The sequence below is a fragment of the Mytilus galloprovincialis genome, chromosome 1 (genome assembly GCF_965363235.1).
Source record: "Mytilus galloprovincialis chromosome 1, xbMytGall1.hap1.1, whole genome shotgun sequence".
In the NCBI taxonomy this organism is placed as follows: Eukaryota; Metazoa; Mollusca; class Bivalvia; order Mytilida; family Mytilidae; genus Mytilus; species Mytilus galloprovincialis.
The window spans coordinates 11,123,610-11,143,071 of record NC_134838.1 but is presented as its reverse complement, the minus strand read 5'-3'; the positions used below and the strand labels follow the sequence as shown (position 1 = coordinate 11,143,071).

General features: G+C 31.5%; 1 protein-coding gene across 1 annotated transcript in view; it reads right to left on the bottom strand.

The window, feature by feature from the left end:
• Positions 1-19,462, bottom strand: part of LOC143061858 (uncharacterized) — a 74,177-nt gene that overhangs the window by 22,514 nt on the left and 32,201 nt on the right. The window contains exons 14-33 of the mRNA XM_076233781.1: positions 19,107-19,369; positions 18,072-18,129; positions 17,411-17,691; positions 16,894-16,951; positions 16,056-16,330; positions 15,738-15,807; positions 14,912-15,201; positions 13,968-14,034; positions 13,184-13,446; positions 10,954-11,020; positions 10,351-10,598; positions 9,873-9,939; positions 6,995-7,266; positions 6,769-6,826; positions 5,006-5,262; positions 4,407-4,473; positions 3,397-3,662; positions 2,758-2,821; positions 1,759-2,024; positions 1,059-1,116 (exon numbers count right to left, since the gene is read on the bottom strand). Coding sequence (XP_076089896.1) covers positions 1,059-1,116; positions 1,759-2,024; positions 2,758-2,821; positions 3,397-3,662; positions 4,407-4,473; positions 5,006-5,262; positions 6,769-6,826; positions 6,995-7,266; positions 9,873-9,939; positions 10,351-10,598; positions 10,954-11,020; positions 13,184-13,446; positions 13,968-14,034; positions 14,912-15,201; positions 15,738-15,807; positions 16,056-16,330; positions 16,894-16,951; positions 17,411-17,691; positions 18,072-18,129; positions 19,107-19,369 — 3,315 coding nt within the window. The remainder of the gene's footprint in view (positions 1-1,058; positions 1,117-1,758; positions 2,025-2,757; positions 2,822-3,396; positions 3,663-4,406; positions 4,474-5,005; positions 5,263-6,768; positions 6,827-6,994; positions 7,267-9,872; positions 9,940-10,350; positions 10,599-10,953; positions 11,021-13,183; positions 13,447-13,967; positions 14,035-14,911; positions 15,202-15,737; positions 15,808-16,055; positions 16,331-16,893; positions 16,952-17,410; positions 17,692-18,071; positions 18,130-19,106; positions 19,370-19,462) is intronic.

The following is a 19,462-nucleotide window of genomic DNA, read 5'->3' as shown; positions in this document are numbered from 1 at the left end:
TTATATTAGTCAGACCGTACGCGTACGGTCCAAATACTCATACGGTCTGGAACATATACATATGGCATAAATATTGCAAACAATTTGCATAGTAAACAATAGGTGACGTCAGAAGTTTCATCAATACAATAAACTGTTGCTTAAGGTGGTACCCAACACCTTCACTAAAATTAATTTGGCTCGTTTAATTTTCATGAAATTTTGACAAAGTATTTACTTTGACCCTGTGACAAAAATATAAAAATTTCAAAAAATTTGAACCAACCTTTTTATCAGAAAAATTACACTGGTTATATAGCAGTTTGACAAACACTGATTTTGATCATTGAGAAGCTTAATATTCCCTTAACAACACAACCTGATTAAAACGTTTAGCTGATTTTACAGAGTTATCTCCCTGTAGTGTTAGGTACCACCTTAATATAAAGAGAAATGTATAATCTTTCCTAAGTTACAAAACTGTTTTGTGTTTTCACCTGACAATAATTCTATTAATTTCAATTAGATCAAGTATTAAAAATTTTCAAACAAATAATGACAATGAACCACTTTTAACTTTATTTATATTGTTATTAAGACAATAAAATGTTAATACCCAAGCCCACCCATTGTTTGTTTAAAAAAATGGAAGTAGTGATTAACACCTGTAAAAACATTGATGGATGTGTCAATTATGTCCCACCAGACAATAAAACTATACTTAATTAATTTTTCCTTATTTTCATTTTTTTTTTTGTTAATTAGGCAGTTGGTTACAATTTGTAGTTAAACATAAAGTTACATCTTTTACATAAAGAAAGGACACTTGTCTATAGCTATTTTATCAAATTACACATGTTAAACTGTAACTGTCTTGTCTATGAATTATTTTAAAAGATGAATAAATTAAGGCTTTTAAAAAAAAAATCATCAAAAGCAAAATAAGCGGATAAAAAGTTATAAAAAAACTTTGATATGTGCTCCCTTCCGATTTTATATCAAATATATATTTGTTATATTGTAATTTGTGTCTTCCTTTACTTACATCATTTATAACTTATATAATATAAAAATCTTACCCATCAACTTTATCCACCAGTTCTTCTTGTGTCATATGGTCAATAGTAACATTCATTCCTGAAATTTATAAATAAAGAATAAAAAGGTCACTAACCTGATGCATCAACTAAAAAAAGATTTTTTCTAACTTAGATAAGGGGCAGCGCAGTAGAAAGGGATTTTATCAAACATTCACTAAAAAATTAAGCATTTTTTACTATATATATCTTTATTTCTCAACAAACCAAATTACATTGGTATAGAGATTGGATCCCTATAAAAGTAATGAGTCCCTGTAAAAGTAAATCACAAATTTCCACAAAAAAAATAAAAAGGTCCTATCCTCAATTCCCACAAAAATAAAAGGCCTAATGATGATGTTCTGCAAAATGTCCATCTGCACCTTTTTACCTAAACTCAATAAACTAAAGTCATTTGTGCATACAGTGGAAGTAAAGGTGACCTTCATAACTAAGCTGATGTATTAACTAATAAATTATGAACATTCCTCTATGTTTCCTTGTTTCAAGCTGATAAATTAACTTGGTTGCTTGATATATTCAGCTATTACACATTAAAGGCAATTCCATACAAAATCATAATTTGAAATTGAATCTGAATGTTATTGTCTTTAAGCTTTGATTTTTTCCCCTTTTCTCTAAACAAATGAATATTTTTCAAAAGGTAAATTTACAAATTGCTGTGAAACAAATACTTTACCTTTTGTTTTCCAGGCCTGAATAATTCTTTTCTTGAACTCCTCATATGAGTTATGTGTTACTTTACTGGATAGATACACAGAAAAGTGACTGTTGTATTCAATATTAGATGTAGATGGTTTCACTAATATCAGTGAGGCCCCAAGGGTGGATGTCACATTCTTAAAAGCTGCTACTAAAGATGTGTGTGAAAGCTCAGGTAAAGGTATATTTATAGGTACACTGTTGTTCATGTTTATCACATACTCCCAACTCCAGATTTTCTCTCTAAAATAAACGTATAAATGAAAATTAATATTTCAGGAACATAATAGTATTGTAAAATGACACAATAGTATGAAACAAGAGTACTGTAAGTTCAGAAATTATTACAAAGTTTTTATAAATGCGAATAAAGTGACTGGGTGAGTATTGCCATAATATTTGAACTCGCATTCTGACAATTGAAACATAGACTGGTATGCAAAACAATGATATACTACCTAAGATACATCCTTCCACCAAGTCATATGATTATATGTCACTTATACATAAGTATAATCTCTGTAAAACTCAAGTGGAACTTTTCTGTAAAACTCAAAAGGAATTCTTCAACGATATCTGATCTCAGATGAAAATTTAAAATATCAGTGTAGAATAAATGCAGCTCAGATTGACTTTTTTCTCATGTGCAGCTAAACACTCCCTGGTGGGTTTTTACAATTTCTTTGTTAATATAATGAAATTTTATGTGACTGTCATACAAGTGAGAAGTTTAGCTAGGTTCAATAAAACATTTTCTACATAAGAAAATGCCTGTATCAAGTCAGGAAGAATATGACAGTTGTTATCTATTTGTTTGATGTGTTTTATCTTTTGATTTTGCCATTTAATTAGGGACTTTCCGTTTCTTCTGAGATGAGACTTATATTTTTACATTATTATAAGTATCAAATTAGTCAAATGCATGAAAAAATCTTTTGGTTTTCACTTCACTTACCATCAATTACCAATGACTTACCCTGTTTCTGTAACCATAGGTCTCTGTCTGATAAATTTTATATCTATGTTGTCTAGTCCCATTCCTGCAAAAACAGGTGCTCATTTAAGTTCAATTTATTCAGTAAAAACAGGCATGGGTATGAAAGCAATTAGACTTTGAGTGAGACAAAGTAGGCATGGGTATGAAAGCAATTAGACTTTGAGTGAGACAAAGTAGGCATGGGTATGAAAGCAATTAGACTTTGAGTGAGACAAAGTACATATGCTATTCATTTTGTTTTCAGGCTTATAGCTTTCCTCATTAGTAGAATTGCATATTGCATTAAATGTTCTCATACCACCTACTTCTCAAAATCTTCGTGTAGGGTTTAAATAAAATTGAGAATGGAAATGGGGAATATGTCAAAGAGACAACAATCTGACCAAAGAGCAGATAACAGCCAAAGGCCACCAGTGGGTCTTCAATGCAGTGAGTAAATCCCACATCTGTCATAGGAAATAAGTATATCAATGTTATATACATGCACTTTGGTTTTAAACAACTTCATTTCCACCTGTATAACATTGTTTATTCCTTTCAAAGTCCAATGTTTTCAATTTACATATCAAGAATTTCAAGGTTAAAAATAAGAGTTGTTACTAATGCAAATAGTGTTACCTTTCAATTTAGCAGTCCATGAAGTTTTCAATTTTTTGGCAACCATCTTGAAGTCAGTTGTGGCCACAAATGATTTAAAGTATAAATGATGAAGACTGCTGGTAGATATGTAACTTTTGAGATCTACTGTACTATAAGGGACACCTGTCACAGAGGTAAAGTTGAGGTGTGAAGAAAGATGGGAATTAGTTAGACTTAAAGAAGTCCACTTGTCAGTCTTAGTTCCATTTACAGACAAAGTATACAGCAGTTTCCATGACGATTTCCTACAAAAGAAGCCATAATCTTACGAAAATTGCAAATTTTTCTTTTTATTAGAGACAATATTCATTTCTAACCATACTCAAATTTGTCTCATTAACGGGCAGATTAAAGTTATTTAATAATAAACAAAAATATGGATCTGTTAAAAATATTATAACTGTAAATTCTAGTGAAGGTATTTCAAAACAGGTCAAAACTTCAAATTGATTTCTTTAATTTGATGATGTCAGAAAAAATAAGTAACAGTTATCTATGTTTACAAAAGATTATAAACCATCACAAAATATAAAAAATTACTTTAAACACAAGCAACCTATAGGGCAAGATGTCTGAATAATGTTAGTCAAAATGATAAAACAATAAAGGTTTTTGTTGTTTTTTATACATGTGTTCGTTAACTACATGAGAACTCATAATCATTCTCAACATGGCATATTATGTGCTAATTTTTGGAAAACATCCTCTAGATTAGAATAAATCCAAAGTTTCATTTTTTTTAACAATTGTAAGAGAGCAATCCTCCACAAAATATAATCAATATCTTGACTCAACATATTGATGAAGGATAATTCTTCACTCAGCTTTGCATTACAAGGGCAATGTTTTGAGTATTGTGTGTTTTCCCATATTCTTCAATACATATTTTTATAGCCTCTCAGGTCATGTGGAGGAATACAGGGTTAGAATGAAAGGTTGCAGATTCATGCTTCAGCCAAGACTATTTAACTTTTAATCCCATGTCTTACCCTGTTGTTTTGTCTACCAGTTCTTCTTGCCCTGTAATGTCTACAGTTACTGTGGAGGGATCTACCCCTGGAAAATACCATATTATAACAGTTCAAAGTATGTATAATAAAAGAATAATAAAATTCTAAAGAAAATATAGGTTCTTTTCTTCAATGTGTATGCATAACAAGAATACTTTTTCAAACTTCTTTTCCTTGCAAACACCTGAGTTCACCCTAGCTGTTTTGAGTTACTGTTTTTTCTGTGCACTTATTCAGACTTATATTTTTCCCAGGTAAAAACCGTGAACACTAAAATATTACTATGAATTTCTTTTCTTCTCCGAAAATTATTCCATAAAAGTTTTAGAATGATTATAACAGCTTAAACTGTGATTCAGATACATGCTAGGTACAAAGAGACAAATGGATTGCAGACATCATACTAACCAGGGAGAAAACAATCCTAACCCATCTTTGCTTTGAAAAACATCTTTTTTTAAAACTTTCTATTCAAATGTGTTCGAGTCGTTCCCTATAATAGTTATTGAATCATAATTTTTCATTGAAATGCAATCTGAGTGCAACAAGACATATTGATTGCAGACATATATACTAACCAGGATGTTCTGTGCACCAGGCAGTAATGACAGCACCTTTCATTTTATCATGATCAGTTGTTGATACTTTGTGGTTTAAGTTGAAGGAGAAGATATGAGTAGCATCTATTGTGTGTCTCCCAGTCTTTAGTTTATAAGATTTCCCATTGGTAGAGTTAAAAGTTAACATTGCTTCAAACTCTGTTGTGTTGAGTGCTGGTGGGTTTACTGTTTTACCATCTACTGTAAGAATGAAAGGGAGCCTCCAAGTTTTCTCTCTAAAAATATGTATAAAAAATAATAATTTTCTACAAATTTGTCATTATATTTATGCACTTATTCAAAGCTTTTGATTTTCTTCTTTTTCTTTCTCCTTTTATTTTCTTGTTAAAATCACAGTTGTCAAATAGTTTTATAAGCTTTATAATGCATAGGAGAATCATGCCATTTTTAATACCACTTTTTGTAATACCAATGATAAAAGTGTTTATCATAAAGATCACTTGTTGAGTAAAAAGCTATACACAGTAAAACATCCCTTACTCAATTAAACATCCATTACTCAGTGAAACATCAATTACCCAGTAAAACAGCACTAACCCAGTTAAGCACCAATTACCCAGTAAACCATCAATTACCTAATTAAACATCGTTTGCCAAATTAAACATCAATTTCCCAGTTAAACATCAGTTACCCAATTAAACATCAATTACCCAATCAAACATCAATTTTTCAGTTAAACATCAATTACCAAGTTAAACATCAATTTCCCAGCTAAACATCAATTACCCAGTTAAACACCAATTGCCAAGTACAACATCACTTACTTAAAATATTGCTTTTTTTGTAGATTTAGAACGTTGAACACAAAAATTCCTATCGAAATTGGTAGATGGCAAAACATTCAGAGAGAAAATCGTATTTGTACTTTGTGCAATTCCGGTGACATTGGCGACGAGTTCCATTATATTTTAGAATGCTCGGCAATAGACGATAGTAGACTACTGCTACTAAAGCATCATTTTATAAACAGACCAAATATTTTAAAATTTCAAGGTCTAATGAATAGTAGCAGCCCGTCTGAACTAAACAATCTGTGCAAGTTTATAAGAATTATTATTAAATGCCTAGAATCTCCTGGGTAATCACTTTATGTCTCTATTTTACATTTGTATTTAAAATTTATACTATGTTAATTTATTTGTATATGTCTCTGTACCATTGTACTTTGGTTTATGAGAATAAAGATATATACTTACCAAATTAAATATCTATTACCCAATTAAACATCAAATACCCAATTAAACATCAATTACCCAGTTAAACGTCAATTACCCAATAAAACATCAATTACCCAATTAAACAGCAATTACCCAATTAAACATCAATATCCCAGTTAAACATCAATTACTCAGTTAAACACCAATTGCCAAGTACAACATCACTTACCAAATGAAATATCTATTACCCAATTAAACATCAAATACCCAATTAAACATCAATTACCCAGTTAAACGTCAATTACCCAATAAAACATCAATTACCCAATTAAACATCAATATCCCAGTTAAACATCAATTACCCAGTTAAACATCAATTACCCAGTTAAACGTCAATTACCCAATAAAACATCAATTACCCAATTAAACATCAATTACCCAGTTAAACATCAATTACCCAGTTAAACATCAATTACCAAATTCAACATCAATTAATCATCATCAACCCAGTTAAATATTAATTACTATTTAACATCACTTTACCAGTTATAAATATTACTCACCCAGTTGAAGTATAATATTCCTTTGTTTTATTTAATCCTTCAATATGAATTTTCTGCCCTGAAATTGTAAAGAAAAGAAGTAATTCTCAATTGGTTTTTCAACACAGACAGACCCTGAGAAGAATAATTTATCATATCATAATACAGTTAAAACCAGTTATATATTCAAAAACAATTTTGTCAAAACACTATTCGGGTCTAGATAAGATTGTAAAATCTAACATACCTTTGTAATGCTGTTTGTAATATTCAATCAGTGCGCTGTAAAACTTGGTATAATCAGTTGGTTGTATCCATGACCCTACATATAATCCCCCAAGGTAACTATAATGGAAGTATTTCTGCCAGTCTGTCCAGCCCCAAGAGAAGTGATACTTATGTCCGTGTATGTTTGTCATGTTCAAATTAAATGAAGACCAGTTGATTGGTTTGATGCTTGACGGCTTAATGGTCTTCTTATTTTTCAACACTTGGTAATTTATCTTCCAAACAATCTCCCTGCAATAAAAATGTAGTTTTCTTTTAGCATTAATCTAAGATAAAAACTATGATAAAATCAGTTTCTGGCCCCTGAAATTTCAAAATTATGATACAGTAGATTCCGGTTATTTGCATAGCCTATTTGTCAGACAAAATTATGCAATAAAGCGGAGTATGCTTATATCCGAAATGCCAAATGACAGAGTAAAATAACATTGATAGAACAGATCAGGAAACCCCTGAAGAAAGATGAATGCCTGTAATCCAAATACAACATACTGAATGTTGATTTATTCTAATAAAATTTATATGTCTAGTGTCATATGTGTTATTTTATTTTGTTTCTTTAAAGATTATAAACACATTTTGTTTTAGTTTATTTGCGTTCCGACTTTTCCTTTACCTTGGATACGAAAATAAACTGTTCTAAAAATAGATTTGTTTCTATGACCCATATGTACAATGTACATTACTATGCTTTGATTAAAATGAACTTTTAAACAATCCTTCACAGTTTATAACTATTTTATCAATAGATGTGTAATGAATTGCCTTTGATATGCAGTTGGACAGTGAAGTAACACCTCGTTAGTTTCGTATATGCAAAGCAGTAAATGGGGCCCTGTACGGGTTATTTGCTGGACACAAGTGTTGAAAGTGAGAAAATATAATAATTAAAAGTGAATGCTCTTTTCATAAAATATCAAAAATAAATGATTGATGTATAAAATTTTTTAACCATATATAAATGCCCTACAATATTTAACATCAATATACAGATCACCCCAAGCCCAATTACTAGAGTTCACATTGGTTATGTCATGATCGATAATTAGCAGGAGTTATTGTTTTTAAAATTAACCCCAAATGTAATCTATGGACAATTGTTTAAATCCAATCAATTATTAACACCCTTTCAAGTTTGAGATAGAATGGTCAGTGTTTTTACAACAATTATCTGTTTGACATTTTTATGACCTCGAGGCTTAAAATAGAACATGGGAAACTTTACCTGTGTAGACATCGAGGTTTATTTTTAAATCAAATTCCCATAATATAAACATGAAAGAAACTGTTTTAAAACTTTATTTTAATAACACAAAAGTAAATATGAAATAATAACGAAAATAAGGATGCATTCAAGAAAATTATACTTACCAAATTGCCGTTTCCGGTCAAAAATCTCGTCAGTTTTAACTAAGCATATCTAGACGGCAATAATTTTCTATGCAATAAACCGAAAGGCCACTTGTAGAGCTATGCATATAACCGGACAAATTAACATTAGATGAATGGGAAATGGTTTTGTGCAGAAGAAAACTATGCAATTAACCGAATTATGCTATTAAGCGGTATGCAATTAAGTGGAATCGACTGTATAATGATTTAAAACTATGGTAGTTTCGAAAGATGACTTCTGAATTTTTGAAGTTTTTCCTGTACATATCCTGTGTCACAATGCTTATGGTATTACTCCTACAGTAATCACTGTTTGTTTGATGATGTTGCTACACAGAGGGTAATAAATCCATAGCATATTTTTAAAACAGGGGCGACAAGACTAACTAGAGGCTCTTAAGAGCCTGTGTCGCTCACCTTGGTCTATCTGCATATTAAACAAAGGACACCGATGGATTAATGACAAAATTGTGTTTTGGTAATGGTGATGTTTGTAGATCTTACTTTACTGAACATTCTTGCTGCTTACAATTATCTCTATCTATAATGAACTTAAACCATTAGTAACTGTCACTGAGGAAGATATTTTGTTAAAATTTACGAAAATTTACAAAATTTATGAAAATTGTTAAAAATTGACTATAAAGGGCAATAACTCCTTAAGGGGTCAACTGACCATTTCGATCATGTTGACTTATTTGTAAATCTTACTTTGCTGAACATTATTGCTGTTTACAGTTTATCTCTATCTAAAATAATATTCACGATAATAACCAAAAACAGCAAAATTTCCTTAAAAATTACCAATTCAGGGGCAGCAACCCAACAACTAGTTGTCCGATTCATCTGAAAATTTCAGGGCAGATAGAAATTGACCTGATAAACAATTAAACCCCCATGTCAGATTTGCTCTAAATGCTTTGGTTTCCGAGTTATAAGCCAAAATCTACATTTTACCCCTATGTTCTATTTTTAGCCATGGCGGCCATCTTGGTTGGTTGGCCAGGTCACCGGACACATTTTTTAAACGAGACACCAAAAAATGATTGTGGCCAAGTTTGGTTAAATTTGGCCCAGTAGTTTCAGAGGAGAAGATTTTTGTAAAAAGTAACAATGCCGGACAATGACGGACGCCGGACACCAAGTGATGAGAAAAGCTTAAAATTAAAAAGAAAGGGTTTTACCATTTTATCAGAATGTATAGAGATTTGAAAGTATACTTGCAATTGGTTGTTAGTTTGAATTCTGTATTCTTTCTTGGTAATGAGCATAAACTTTTTTCAAACATGTTTCTTTTATTGTTATTTCAGTTAAAAAAAAACTCAATGTAACAATGGTGTGACTACCTTACCAGGACTTCTTTTAGAAAATAATTTTGACTTATTTTTCTTTTAACAATAACAGCAACTCCTTGCTTTCTAAATAATAAAAAAGGTGAGCCTTACCCTTTACTGTTCACAACTTGTTCTTGAGATGTTATTTTTACCGATACACATCTGCATGTCTTGTATTCTGAAAAAAGATATTCAAAAGTTAATTACTGTACCAACTAATTTTCACGAGTGATCAATGTATAGAAAATTTTTGCGAATATAATCTTCATAAATATGTGAAATTTGGATCTTTCCTTGTTGTCTACATCAAACAAATTTAAAAATTGCAAAACTTATATGTGGCAAAATGGGCTAGAAAGGGCTTGACGTGAAATAAAGTATCCCCGAAAATAAATTGGTGTACAGTAAACAGTTATCAACTAAAAATATACTATACATCAGCAAAATTAAAAGGTATAATGGCTGAACAAGATACATTTTATTTCAGGAATTCTCTCAGATCAAAAATTGCTCACATTTCATTTGGCTTAAATGTGAAATCTATAAAAGTTGTTCAATATCACAGAACTTATCATTAGCCATTACCTACCAACATTTTTATCTACAAACTTGGTAGTTAACTCCCTTTCCACTTTGGTTATATCTTTCTTAGACAACTTGTAGTTAGAGTAGAATGACATCAGGTTGACAAACAGTTTGGTATCGATGTTTGTTAGGAACTTAAATGTTTTCTGTGAAGTGATGTCAATCAACGCTGGATCAATACGAGGCCATGTGGTAGAGTGAACCAAGCGGCCATTGATGCGGATAAAGTAGGTCAGTTCCCACATTGTTTTCCTGTAATAAAAAGAAGTGAACTCAGATCAATTGATTAAACAACATGAACAACATGTAATATGGAAAATGGAAATGACTTTCAGATATGTGAGGAATACAGCCAATTGTACCCCTCTCAATTTACAACTTTTCAAGTTACAACAACTGCTTATTTAAGTATGTGAGGCATTCAGCTAGCTGTGCTGCTTTTAACCTATGAACTAGCCAACCAAAACATACAAATGTCAAATGCTTGGTCCAATAAATTAACATGTCATGATGAGTTACCAAACCTATCTGGAACACACTTAAAAATAATTTACAGAGCAGCCCCATTTGAATAATACATTGAATTTGATCCCTACATCATACTTACCCTGTAATATCAGTAACAAGTCGCTGATGGACTGTGTCAATCTGTAAACACTTGCAATTTTCAGAAACTGAAAAATTAAAACAAATATCTAACATCATAAAATTCTTTTTTTTTTAAATATGCATGTAAGAAATGTGGAATTATATTTTTATAAACAATTTAACACACACAACTAGAGGCTCTAAAGAGCCTGTGTCGCTCACCTTGGTCTATGTCAATATTAAACTTTAGGACGAAGATGGATTCATGACAAAATTATGTTTTGGTGATGGTGATGTGTTTGTATATCTTACTTTACTAAACATTCTTACTGCTTACAATTATCTCTATCTATAATGAACTTGGCCCAGTATTAGTTTCAGAGGAGATTTTTGTAAAAGATAACTAAGATTTACGAAAAATGGTTAAAAATTGACTATAAAGGGCAATAACTCCTGAAGGGGTCAACTGACCATTTCGGTCATGTTGACTTATTTGTAGATCTTACTTTGCCGACATTTATTGCTTTTTACAGTTTATCTCTATCTATAATAATATTCAAGATAATAACCAAAAACAGCAAAATTTCCTTAAAATTACCAATTCAGGGGCAGCAACCCAACAATGGGTTGTCCGATTCATCTGAAAATTTCAGGGCAGATAGATCTTGACCTGATAAACAATTTTACTTCCTGTCAGATTTACTTTAAATGCTTTGGTTTTTGAGTTATAAGCCAAAAACTGAATTTTACCCCTATGTTCTATTTTTAGCTGTGGTGGCCATCTTGGTTGGTTGGCTGGGTCACGCCACACATTTTTTTAACTAGATACCCCAATGATGATTGTGGCCAAGCTTGGTTTAATTTGGCCCAGTAGTTTCAGAGGAGAAGATTTTTGTAAAAGATAACTAAGATTTACGAAAAATGGTTAAAAATTGACTATAAAGGGCAATAACTCCTAAAGGGGTCAACTGACCATTTCGGTCATGTTGACTTATTTGTAGATCTTACTTTGCTGAACATTATTGCTGTTTACAGTTTATCTATATCTATAATAATATTCAAGATAATAACCAAACACAGCAAAATTTCCTTAAAATTACCAATTCAGGGGCAGCAACCCAACAATGGGTTGTTCGATTCATCTGAAAATTTCAGGGCAGATAGATCTTGACCTGATAAACAATTTTACTCCCATGTCAGATTTGCTCTAAATGCTTTGGTTTTTGAGTTATAAGCCAAAAACAGCATTTTACCCCTATGTTCTATTTTTAGCCATGGCGGCCATCTTGGTTGGTTGGCCGGGTCACGCCACACATTTTTTAAACTAGATACCCCAATGATGATTGTGGCCAAGTTTGGTTTAATTTGGACCAGTAGTTTCAGAGGAGAAGATTTTTGTAAAAGTTAACGACGACGGACGACGACGCCGGACGCCGGACGCTGGACGCCAAGTGATGAGAAAAGCTCACTTGGCCCTTCGGGCCAGGTGAGCTAAAAATGGAGCAAAACACAAGTTTTCAGACTTCTTCAAGACAGATGCTTTTGTAATATATGTACAGAAATAGTATTCTTATATGCTAAATTTTTTGTTAGTTTCATCAATATCCATCTAGATGTTAATGAGTTGTGATTGTGATACATTATTATCGCAAATTGCAAAATTGAAGTAAGTATAATTTCTTCCCTTTAACATGTGGGATCATTTTCCTGTTTGCACATCCTCAGTTTAGTGTTCCACAACTGTATAATTTCACCAATATCATTTCTGTCCTGTTTGCAACTTATTATCCCATAAACATGTAGCAATATTGAAGGAATTATTTCAAATTATCTTCCCTTAAACATGAAGAATAGAGAAAATATTTCCTTAATTACTAAATCTGTGTATGAAGGAAGTATAAAAACATAGCAATACAAAACAGCTAGACCCAACAGAGCTCAAAAAGCAAGTGTCAAGGGTCAATGATGAATGTAAACTAGTACTCATCTTTTAGTACAATTAGTGTTGAACTATTAGTCTAGGTTAAAGGAGGTAGCACCCTAATGATTTTTTTACAAGAAACATTGTAATACACTTTATCGCTAATCCTGGCTGACCCAACTGCTTGAACTTTTGACACATACAACAATAACTTTTCCATTGTGGCGTCAGATATTTTGTTTTATGACGTCAAAATTTTACAGGAACCTGTGTGATATCCAGTAATGGTGGACAAATAGTGATAAGGTGCATTTGAAAGCAAGTTTACCTATTCCTTTAAGATACCAGACTCTGCGTAAAGCTTCTTTTAGATAATTGATATTGCTTGTTACTGGGTAGTCAGTGTAGAGATGAAAGCCATATGAAAACTTCCACATAGTAACAGGCCTGTGAACAACAACCTCATACAATCCTCCATATTGATTGGTCCATTTAAACATATCCTTGGTTACAGATATTTTATGATAACGTCTAGAATCTATAACACTGCCATGTTCCATCACAAAGTATACAAGATTCCAGTAAAAGTTTCTGAAAAATAGATTCACAAATTACATCTGGAAATTCAAGATGCAAATACTATAGAATATATATAGTTTACTGTAGTAAATATATATAGTATATGGATGTTTTTTTATAGCAGACATTATTTTGAAAATATCATTTACAACAGGCTAAACTTATGTAATCAACATTTGCTACTATGCATTACATGTACTAATATAACTTCTAACTCTATATTCTCAGGGATTCAAAATGGTTTTTACTTAAAAGTATTCTTCAATTGTTACTGTGGATTCATTATTATTCGTTGGATACCAATTTTCGTGGATTTCGTGGGCACAGTCAAACCACGAAATTAAATATTCAACGAATGATAATTTTTCTATAGGTTTGTATGCAGACTTCAGCAAAACCACGAAATTAAATATCCACGAATATGCAAGTTTTTCTTAATCCACGAAAATTGGTACCCACGAAAATAAATGAATCCACAGTACTATAATTCTGGTAGTTGCATATTTGAATATAATAACAAAATATAATTTTACCCAGAAATGTCCACATATTTCTCCTGCTCTGTTATTGTAATAGAAATACTAGTGTTATCTTTACATCCTGCAATGTAAAAAATAAAAATAAAATAAAATGGACACTTTTAATTCATTAGACATATTTATTTGAAGTAAACTGAGGTAGTTGGGATACATGAGTATATACATCAAAGTAACAGGGATTAAGTTATATAACAGCCCATACTGCTAAATTCCATATTAACACCTGCTTCAACAATACATTTTTATACTAGCTAGGAGTTTCCATATTTTTAAATAATTTTCTCGCTATTAAATTTTTTGTTTTTGGGATTAAGACGCGAGTCCTTTTTTCCTGTCAATATCCAAAGAATGAAATTCACTCTATACTTTTGATAGAACAATTTTATCTGCTATCAGTTTGAATAGGAATAAAGCATTCTTAAAATAAATATATATAATTAAATGTCTGCTTTTTTCCTATGGGTCTTGTATCACCAATGTTATTTCAACAGATTGGGTGGAGCTTATGTTTTGATTTGCATAAGGACAGTCTATTTGAAGATGTGTGTGATAAGGATGATTGCTGTTATAACTGTTATTGAAATCTAATCACCTATCAGTGTCACCAATCGTTATATAAAACATTTGAGTGTATGATATTGGACGAACAACTTGACACTTCATTGATGAGTTTATCCCAAAACTCCTATCTATAGATGGACTGGTCTTAAATAAGCAAACTTCTTAAATCCCGCCCAGTCAAGTGAAATAAATCTAGTAATAATTTTCAGGTAAACATCTTAGATATTTCAATTTTCATGATTTAATCACATTTAAAGAAGAAGTGTTTCAGTCATTAGAGATTGTTTTTAGGAATAACAAGTAAACCATTTCGATAAAAAAACATGAAATAAAGTTAAAACCTATGTGTTACAAAATTTAATCTTAGTTAACTATACCTAGATGTTTGCACCATATCACTCTGAGATCAGTTTCAATATGTTTCCAATCAAACACGGACACCTCTCTTGATAATAGCATATTAAAATGTTGATTTTTATACAGGATCCTCTGTGATCTGGCTTCAGTGTAAAGTTTATACTTCAATTCATTCAAACCAGTCCATGGTAACGTCTGGTACAATAACAACTCGGTTATTGGTTTGGAAAACTCTGATTTAATTACTACTGTTCTGTTTCCATTAGTTACATCAGTGTCAGTCAAGAAAAATACCACTCGCCATGCTTCTCTGAAAAAAAAAGAATATTCATGATCTTGTGCTTAGCTAACCCCAACACTTAATTCAAAGTTTCTGCAAACTGGAAGTACGTCTCAGACAGAGCAAATAAGAGCCGAACTCATCAGTCAAGCTGCTGACCAAATATGAAGTAATTCTGTCCATTAAATAGTTTAAGAAAAGAGAGACAAAAATAATTGGTCTATATGTGGAAAAATTTAAAGTAACCATAAACAAGAAGTATGTATCACAAAGATCCAAACAGTTCTAGCAATTTTAGATTGAGGGTATAACATGAAGAATGGGCCACTTTCAATATAAAGAAAAATTGTAATCTGGGGGTTTTTGAACCCTGTCATCCAATGACAGTCAAGCATTCTCCCAAAGATTTTACTGCTAGTAACCCACTTATCAAATACTACTTACTGATTTAATGCAAACTTGTCACTGTGCATGCTTTGTGGATTCTGGACATTATGTAACTAACAAACAATAATTAATGATACATGAAGACATCTGACCACATGGTTTTTGTCTACTATACTTACGTTTGATTACTGTCAATGTAGACTTTCTCCTGGAATGCTACATGTACTTCTAAACCTTGTCCTGTATAACCTGAATATGAAACAATAAATGTGGAACAATTAGGTAAATGTGTGTCTTTATGCTTATGAATAATACATCTACATCAACTATCTGTTTTCATTGTTTCTAAATTTTGAATTTTTTGACCATGTTCTTTTTCTAGAACCTTATAAGTCTATATCAAAAATGTTTTCATTTAATAAGATACATTAGCATCAACAAAAGATAATAAAATTTCAGTTTTTATGTAAAAACTTAACATAAAATTATGGTCATACCCTTCCATTTTGCCTGTAAGGCAGTTATAAGCTGTGATGAAAAATTTGCCAACAATTCGATCGATGATAATTCCATCTTGAAGTATAACTCAAAGTGATAGTCCATAAACAGTGTAGACTCTGATGTGTTCGAGTCATACAATGTGTAATTCAACATAGAAAGGTGTTTCCTTATGTAAACAATGCTGTTCTCTCTGATTAGCGTGCTGGTCAGTGATTCTTCCTGTACAGCATCATTAACTCTCCATACATAGTAAAAAGCTGTCATTAGTTTCCTGTTAAAAAAGTAAAAATGTTAAATAATATCATATGATATGTGAGTATTATCAACCAAGCAGGGATAGCATAGGGTTAAAATACAGTGATTGATATATAAATAAATGGAGAAAGTTTTCAAGGGACACAGATGATGACCTTGCTTCCATATAACATTATAATGGGGTATAACTCAAGAACGTAAAAGTGACTCCACCAAAATTTGAACAGGGTAATAAGCATTGTGTATAACATTTGGTTGAAGTTAGAGAACGGAAACAAATTTTGGGATGTACGTAGACTGACGTACAAACGGATGTACAGAAAGATGTTCAGACGGACAGACAAAGGTAATACTTAATGCCCTCTCCACTGCAGCTAATCTGCTGACTAGTTGATAAATTAGCCTCATTGGTATGTAGTTAGTGGTAGGTACTAAATGATGATCAATTTTGTTGTGCTAAATGTTAATTGTTGTTAAAGTTAAATCAGGTAACTTGGTTGGTGGCGTTAAATTTAATGTAGTGCAGAGAACTCACAGCCCTTAGTTTTTAATCACAAACCATTTAAATAAGTTATTTACCTGCTATTCTTTTCCATGAATATTCTGGCCTTTAATATCTGTACCTCAACATTGGCTGCTAATAAAACAAAAATATGATATCAAGGTATAAGCAATTTGATAAAGAAAGATCTATTACGTTAGCAAGCTCATATATCCTTCAACACACGTTAAAAGGGACGTGCTCAAAGTGAACTGATGGCATTGTTTTTTTGCTTATTTTAAGGTATGATTCTATTCCTTTGTGATTTTAGAGAGTGATATTTCTTACAAGCCATAAGAATTAAGGGTGCTATACTTTTAAAAGTTCACCTAATGAAAATGGTAACTCCCATTTCAAATGTTTTTTCTTATAGAACTTATCCAAAGTTTTGTTGGTTGGAAACAACTGTGGAGTAGGATTTGATAAAACTAAACTATGGACTAGTGACAAGAATTGATATATTAGACAACTTTGATTCCAAAGACCAAATATCTTTCCATACACATTTGACAATGCCCTTATGAATCATATGTTTTCCTACATTATCCTACTTACTCTCAATAGTAACATTAACTGAATCTATCAGTAACAGTTCAATGGTCTTCATGTCTGACATCATAACAAAGCCTTCAACATTTATACGCCAGCTTTGGTCCATCCTAAATATGTCCCTGCCTTTCTTATTATAAACCATGTAGTGCTTTCCACTCTCCTTCAGTACTTTTTGCATTACAAACCAGTCGCGAAGCCAGGTTAATGATGGCGTGTCAGTTATTCTAGCATCAATTATTTCTCCATCTCTCATCAGGAAAAATACTAAATCTGTTATTAGATCACTGAAAGAAATACAAATCAATGTTATGCTCTTCATATTAAACTGTTGCTTTCAAGTGCAGACAGTCATTAAATCTAATGAAGATTTTGACTATAGAATGCAAAAGTTCAAATACATTTTGAAGGGAAGGATTATTCACATTACTGGGGTTTTTTTCTTCTTCTTTTTTTATAAATTCCTTGTATAAACTATTTTTTTCCATTATAATTTCTCAAAACAGATTTTCAGGATGGTGTAATATAAGTTAGTCCATATGGGAACAATTAAAAATGGTATATTGAAAGCAGTGTGGACATTCTGCTGTATACAATAATTAGCTGATCCCATTTTTTCTTCCATTTAAAAGCGGAATGCATGTATAAAAATCATAATAAAGCTTACCCTTGGTCATCAATAAGGTTTTCTGTAGTTTTCAGAACAACTTTAATAGTCTTTGAAGCTGTAAAGGAGAGGAATTATGAAATTTAGTATCTTTATTATGACTGTACCATTATTAACATTTGCTTGTGTGAATGCCAGGGCTGAGAGGCCTTAATATATAAATTGCATGGGTAATTGTGGTTTTGGACAGCAGCTTTAAGTATCATATATATTTTATAAATATTATTATTTATGTCTTTGGTATAAAGAAGTATATTTTGACTCTATTCCACACATACACATTGATTTCTTGGACATCTCTTATTTTGTATATATACCGGGTACGCATCAGTATATAAAATTCTTTTACAGGTTGACAAACTGTTACAGTGCTTATCCAGTGACCTTTGGGGTATCACAATAGCAATGGCCAAAACAGTTTACCAAATTGCAGTTAGATTTCTTCTCCAACTAACTGATCAACTGGTAAAATGTTTTAGCAGATTGCTTAAGTGAAATGTTGTTAGTATGAAGTGAGTACTGTGAAATCAAAAGTAATACTTACCATCCAGATCCAGTTAGTTGATATCTTTGTCATTTGTTTCAAACACAAAAATGACTTACTATAATATGAGTCACTGAATAAGAAGGTCTAATTTTGACATGCTAACTTCTATCATAAATAGATTTTATAAATAAATAGTTCAAACCATTGTTTTGTAGATGTATATTTTATAGCTTTGTCTTCTAAGACAAAGTTATTGTGCACTAACTTGTTGTTGGAAAACAGAGCTATTAATTATAGACTTACAAAACAATGTTTTCAACTAATTATTTCTAAAATCTATTTATGATAGAAGTTTCCATGTCAAAATTAGACCTTCTTATTTATCCATTTTAAATAATTCAGTAGGTACAAGAATTCAGTAGGTATAAGCATTGAATGTTTCTACTTCCACCAAACTGAAAGTATTTTGAAAAAAAACTTTATTTCTTTTTCTTTGTCCTTTTACCATTTATTATGATCAATACTCCTATTAAATGAAGCATACTTACAATCACTATAATTTAAGAAAGCTGCCTGTAGATTATCTGTTATAGATGTAGTAGGGATGTCCTCTTCTCCTTCTAATAACAAACTGAAGCTGTTTCTATATCTAGAATACACATCTGATGTGTATAGGATGTATGTACTGTTGTCTACCCCTCTCACATGTGTATTATCTACCATTAGTGTGTTGTTGGGAGGGATGAAATCTAGTGGTACTTGAAGAATTGAATGGAAGTAAAAGTAGTATATCAAGGCTGTTACTTCATTTCTAAAAAAGAATTATCATATATTTTTTTAGAATATTCTTTGCTTTTCAGATGTATTGAATGCATAAAACAAAATCAAATGAAACTCACTGGAC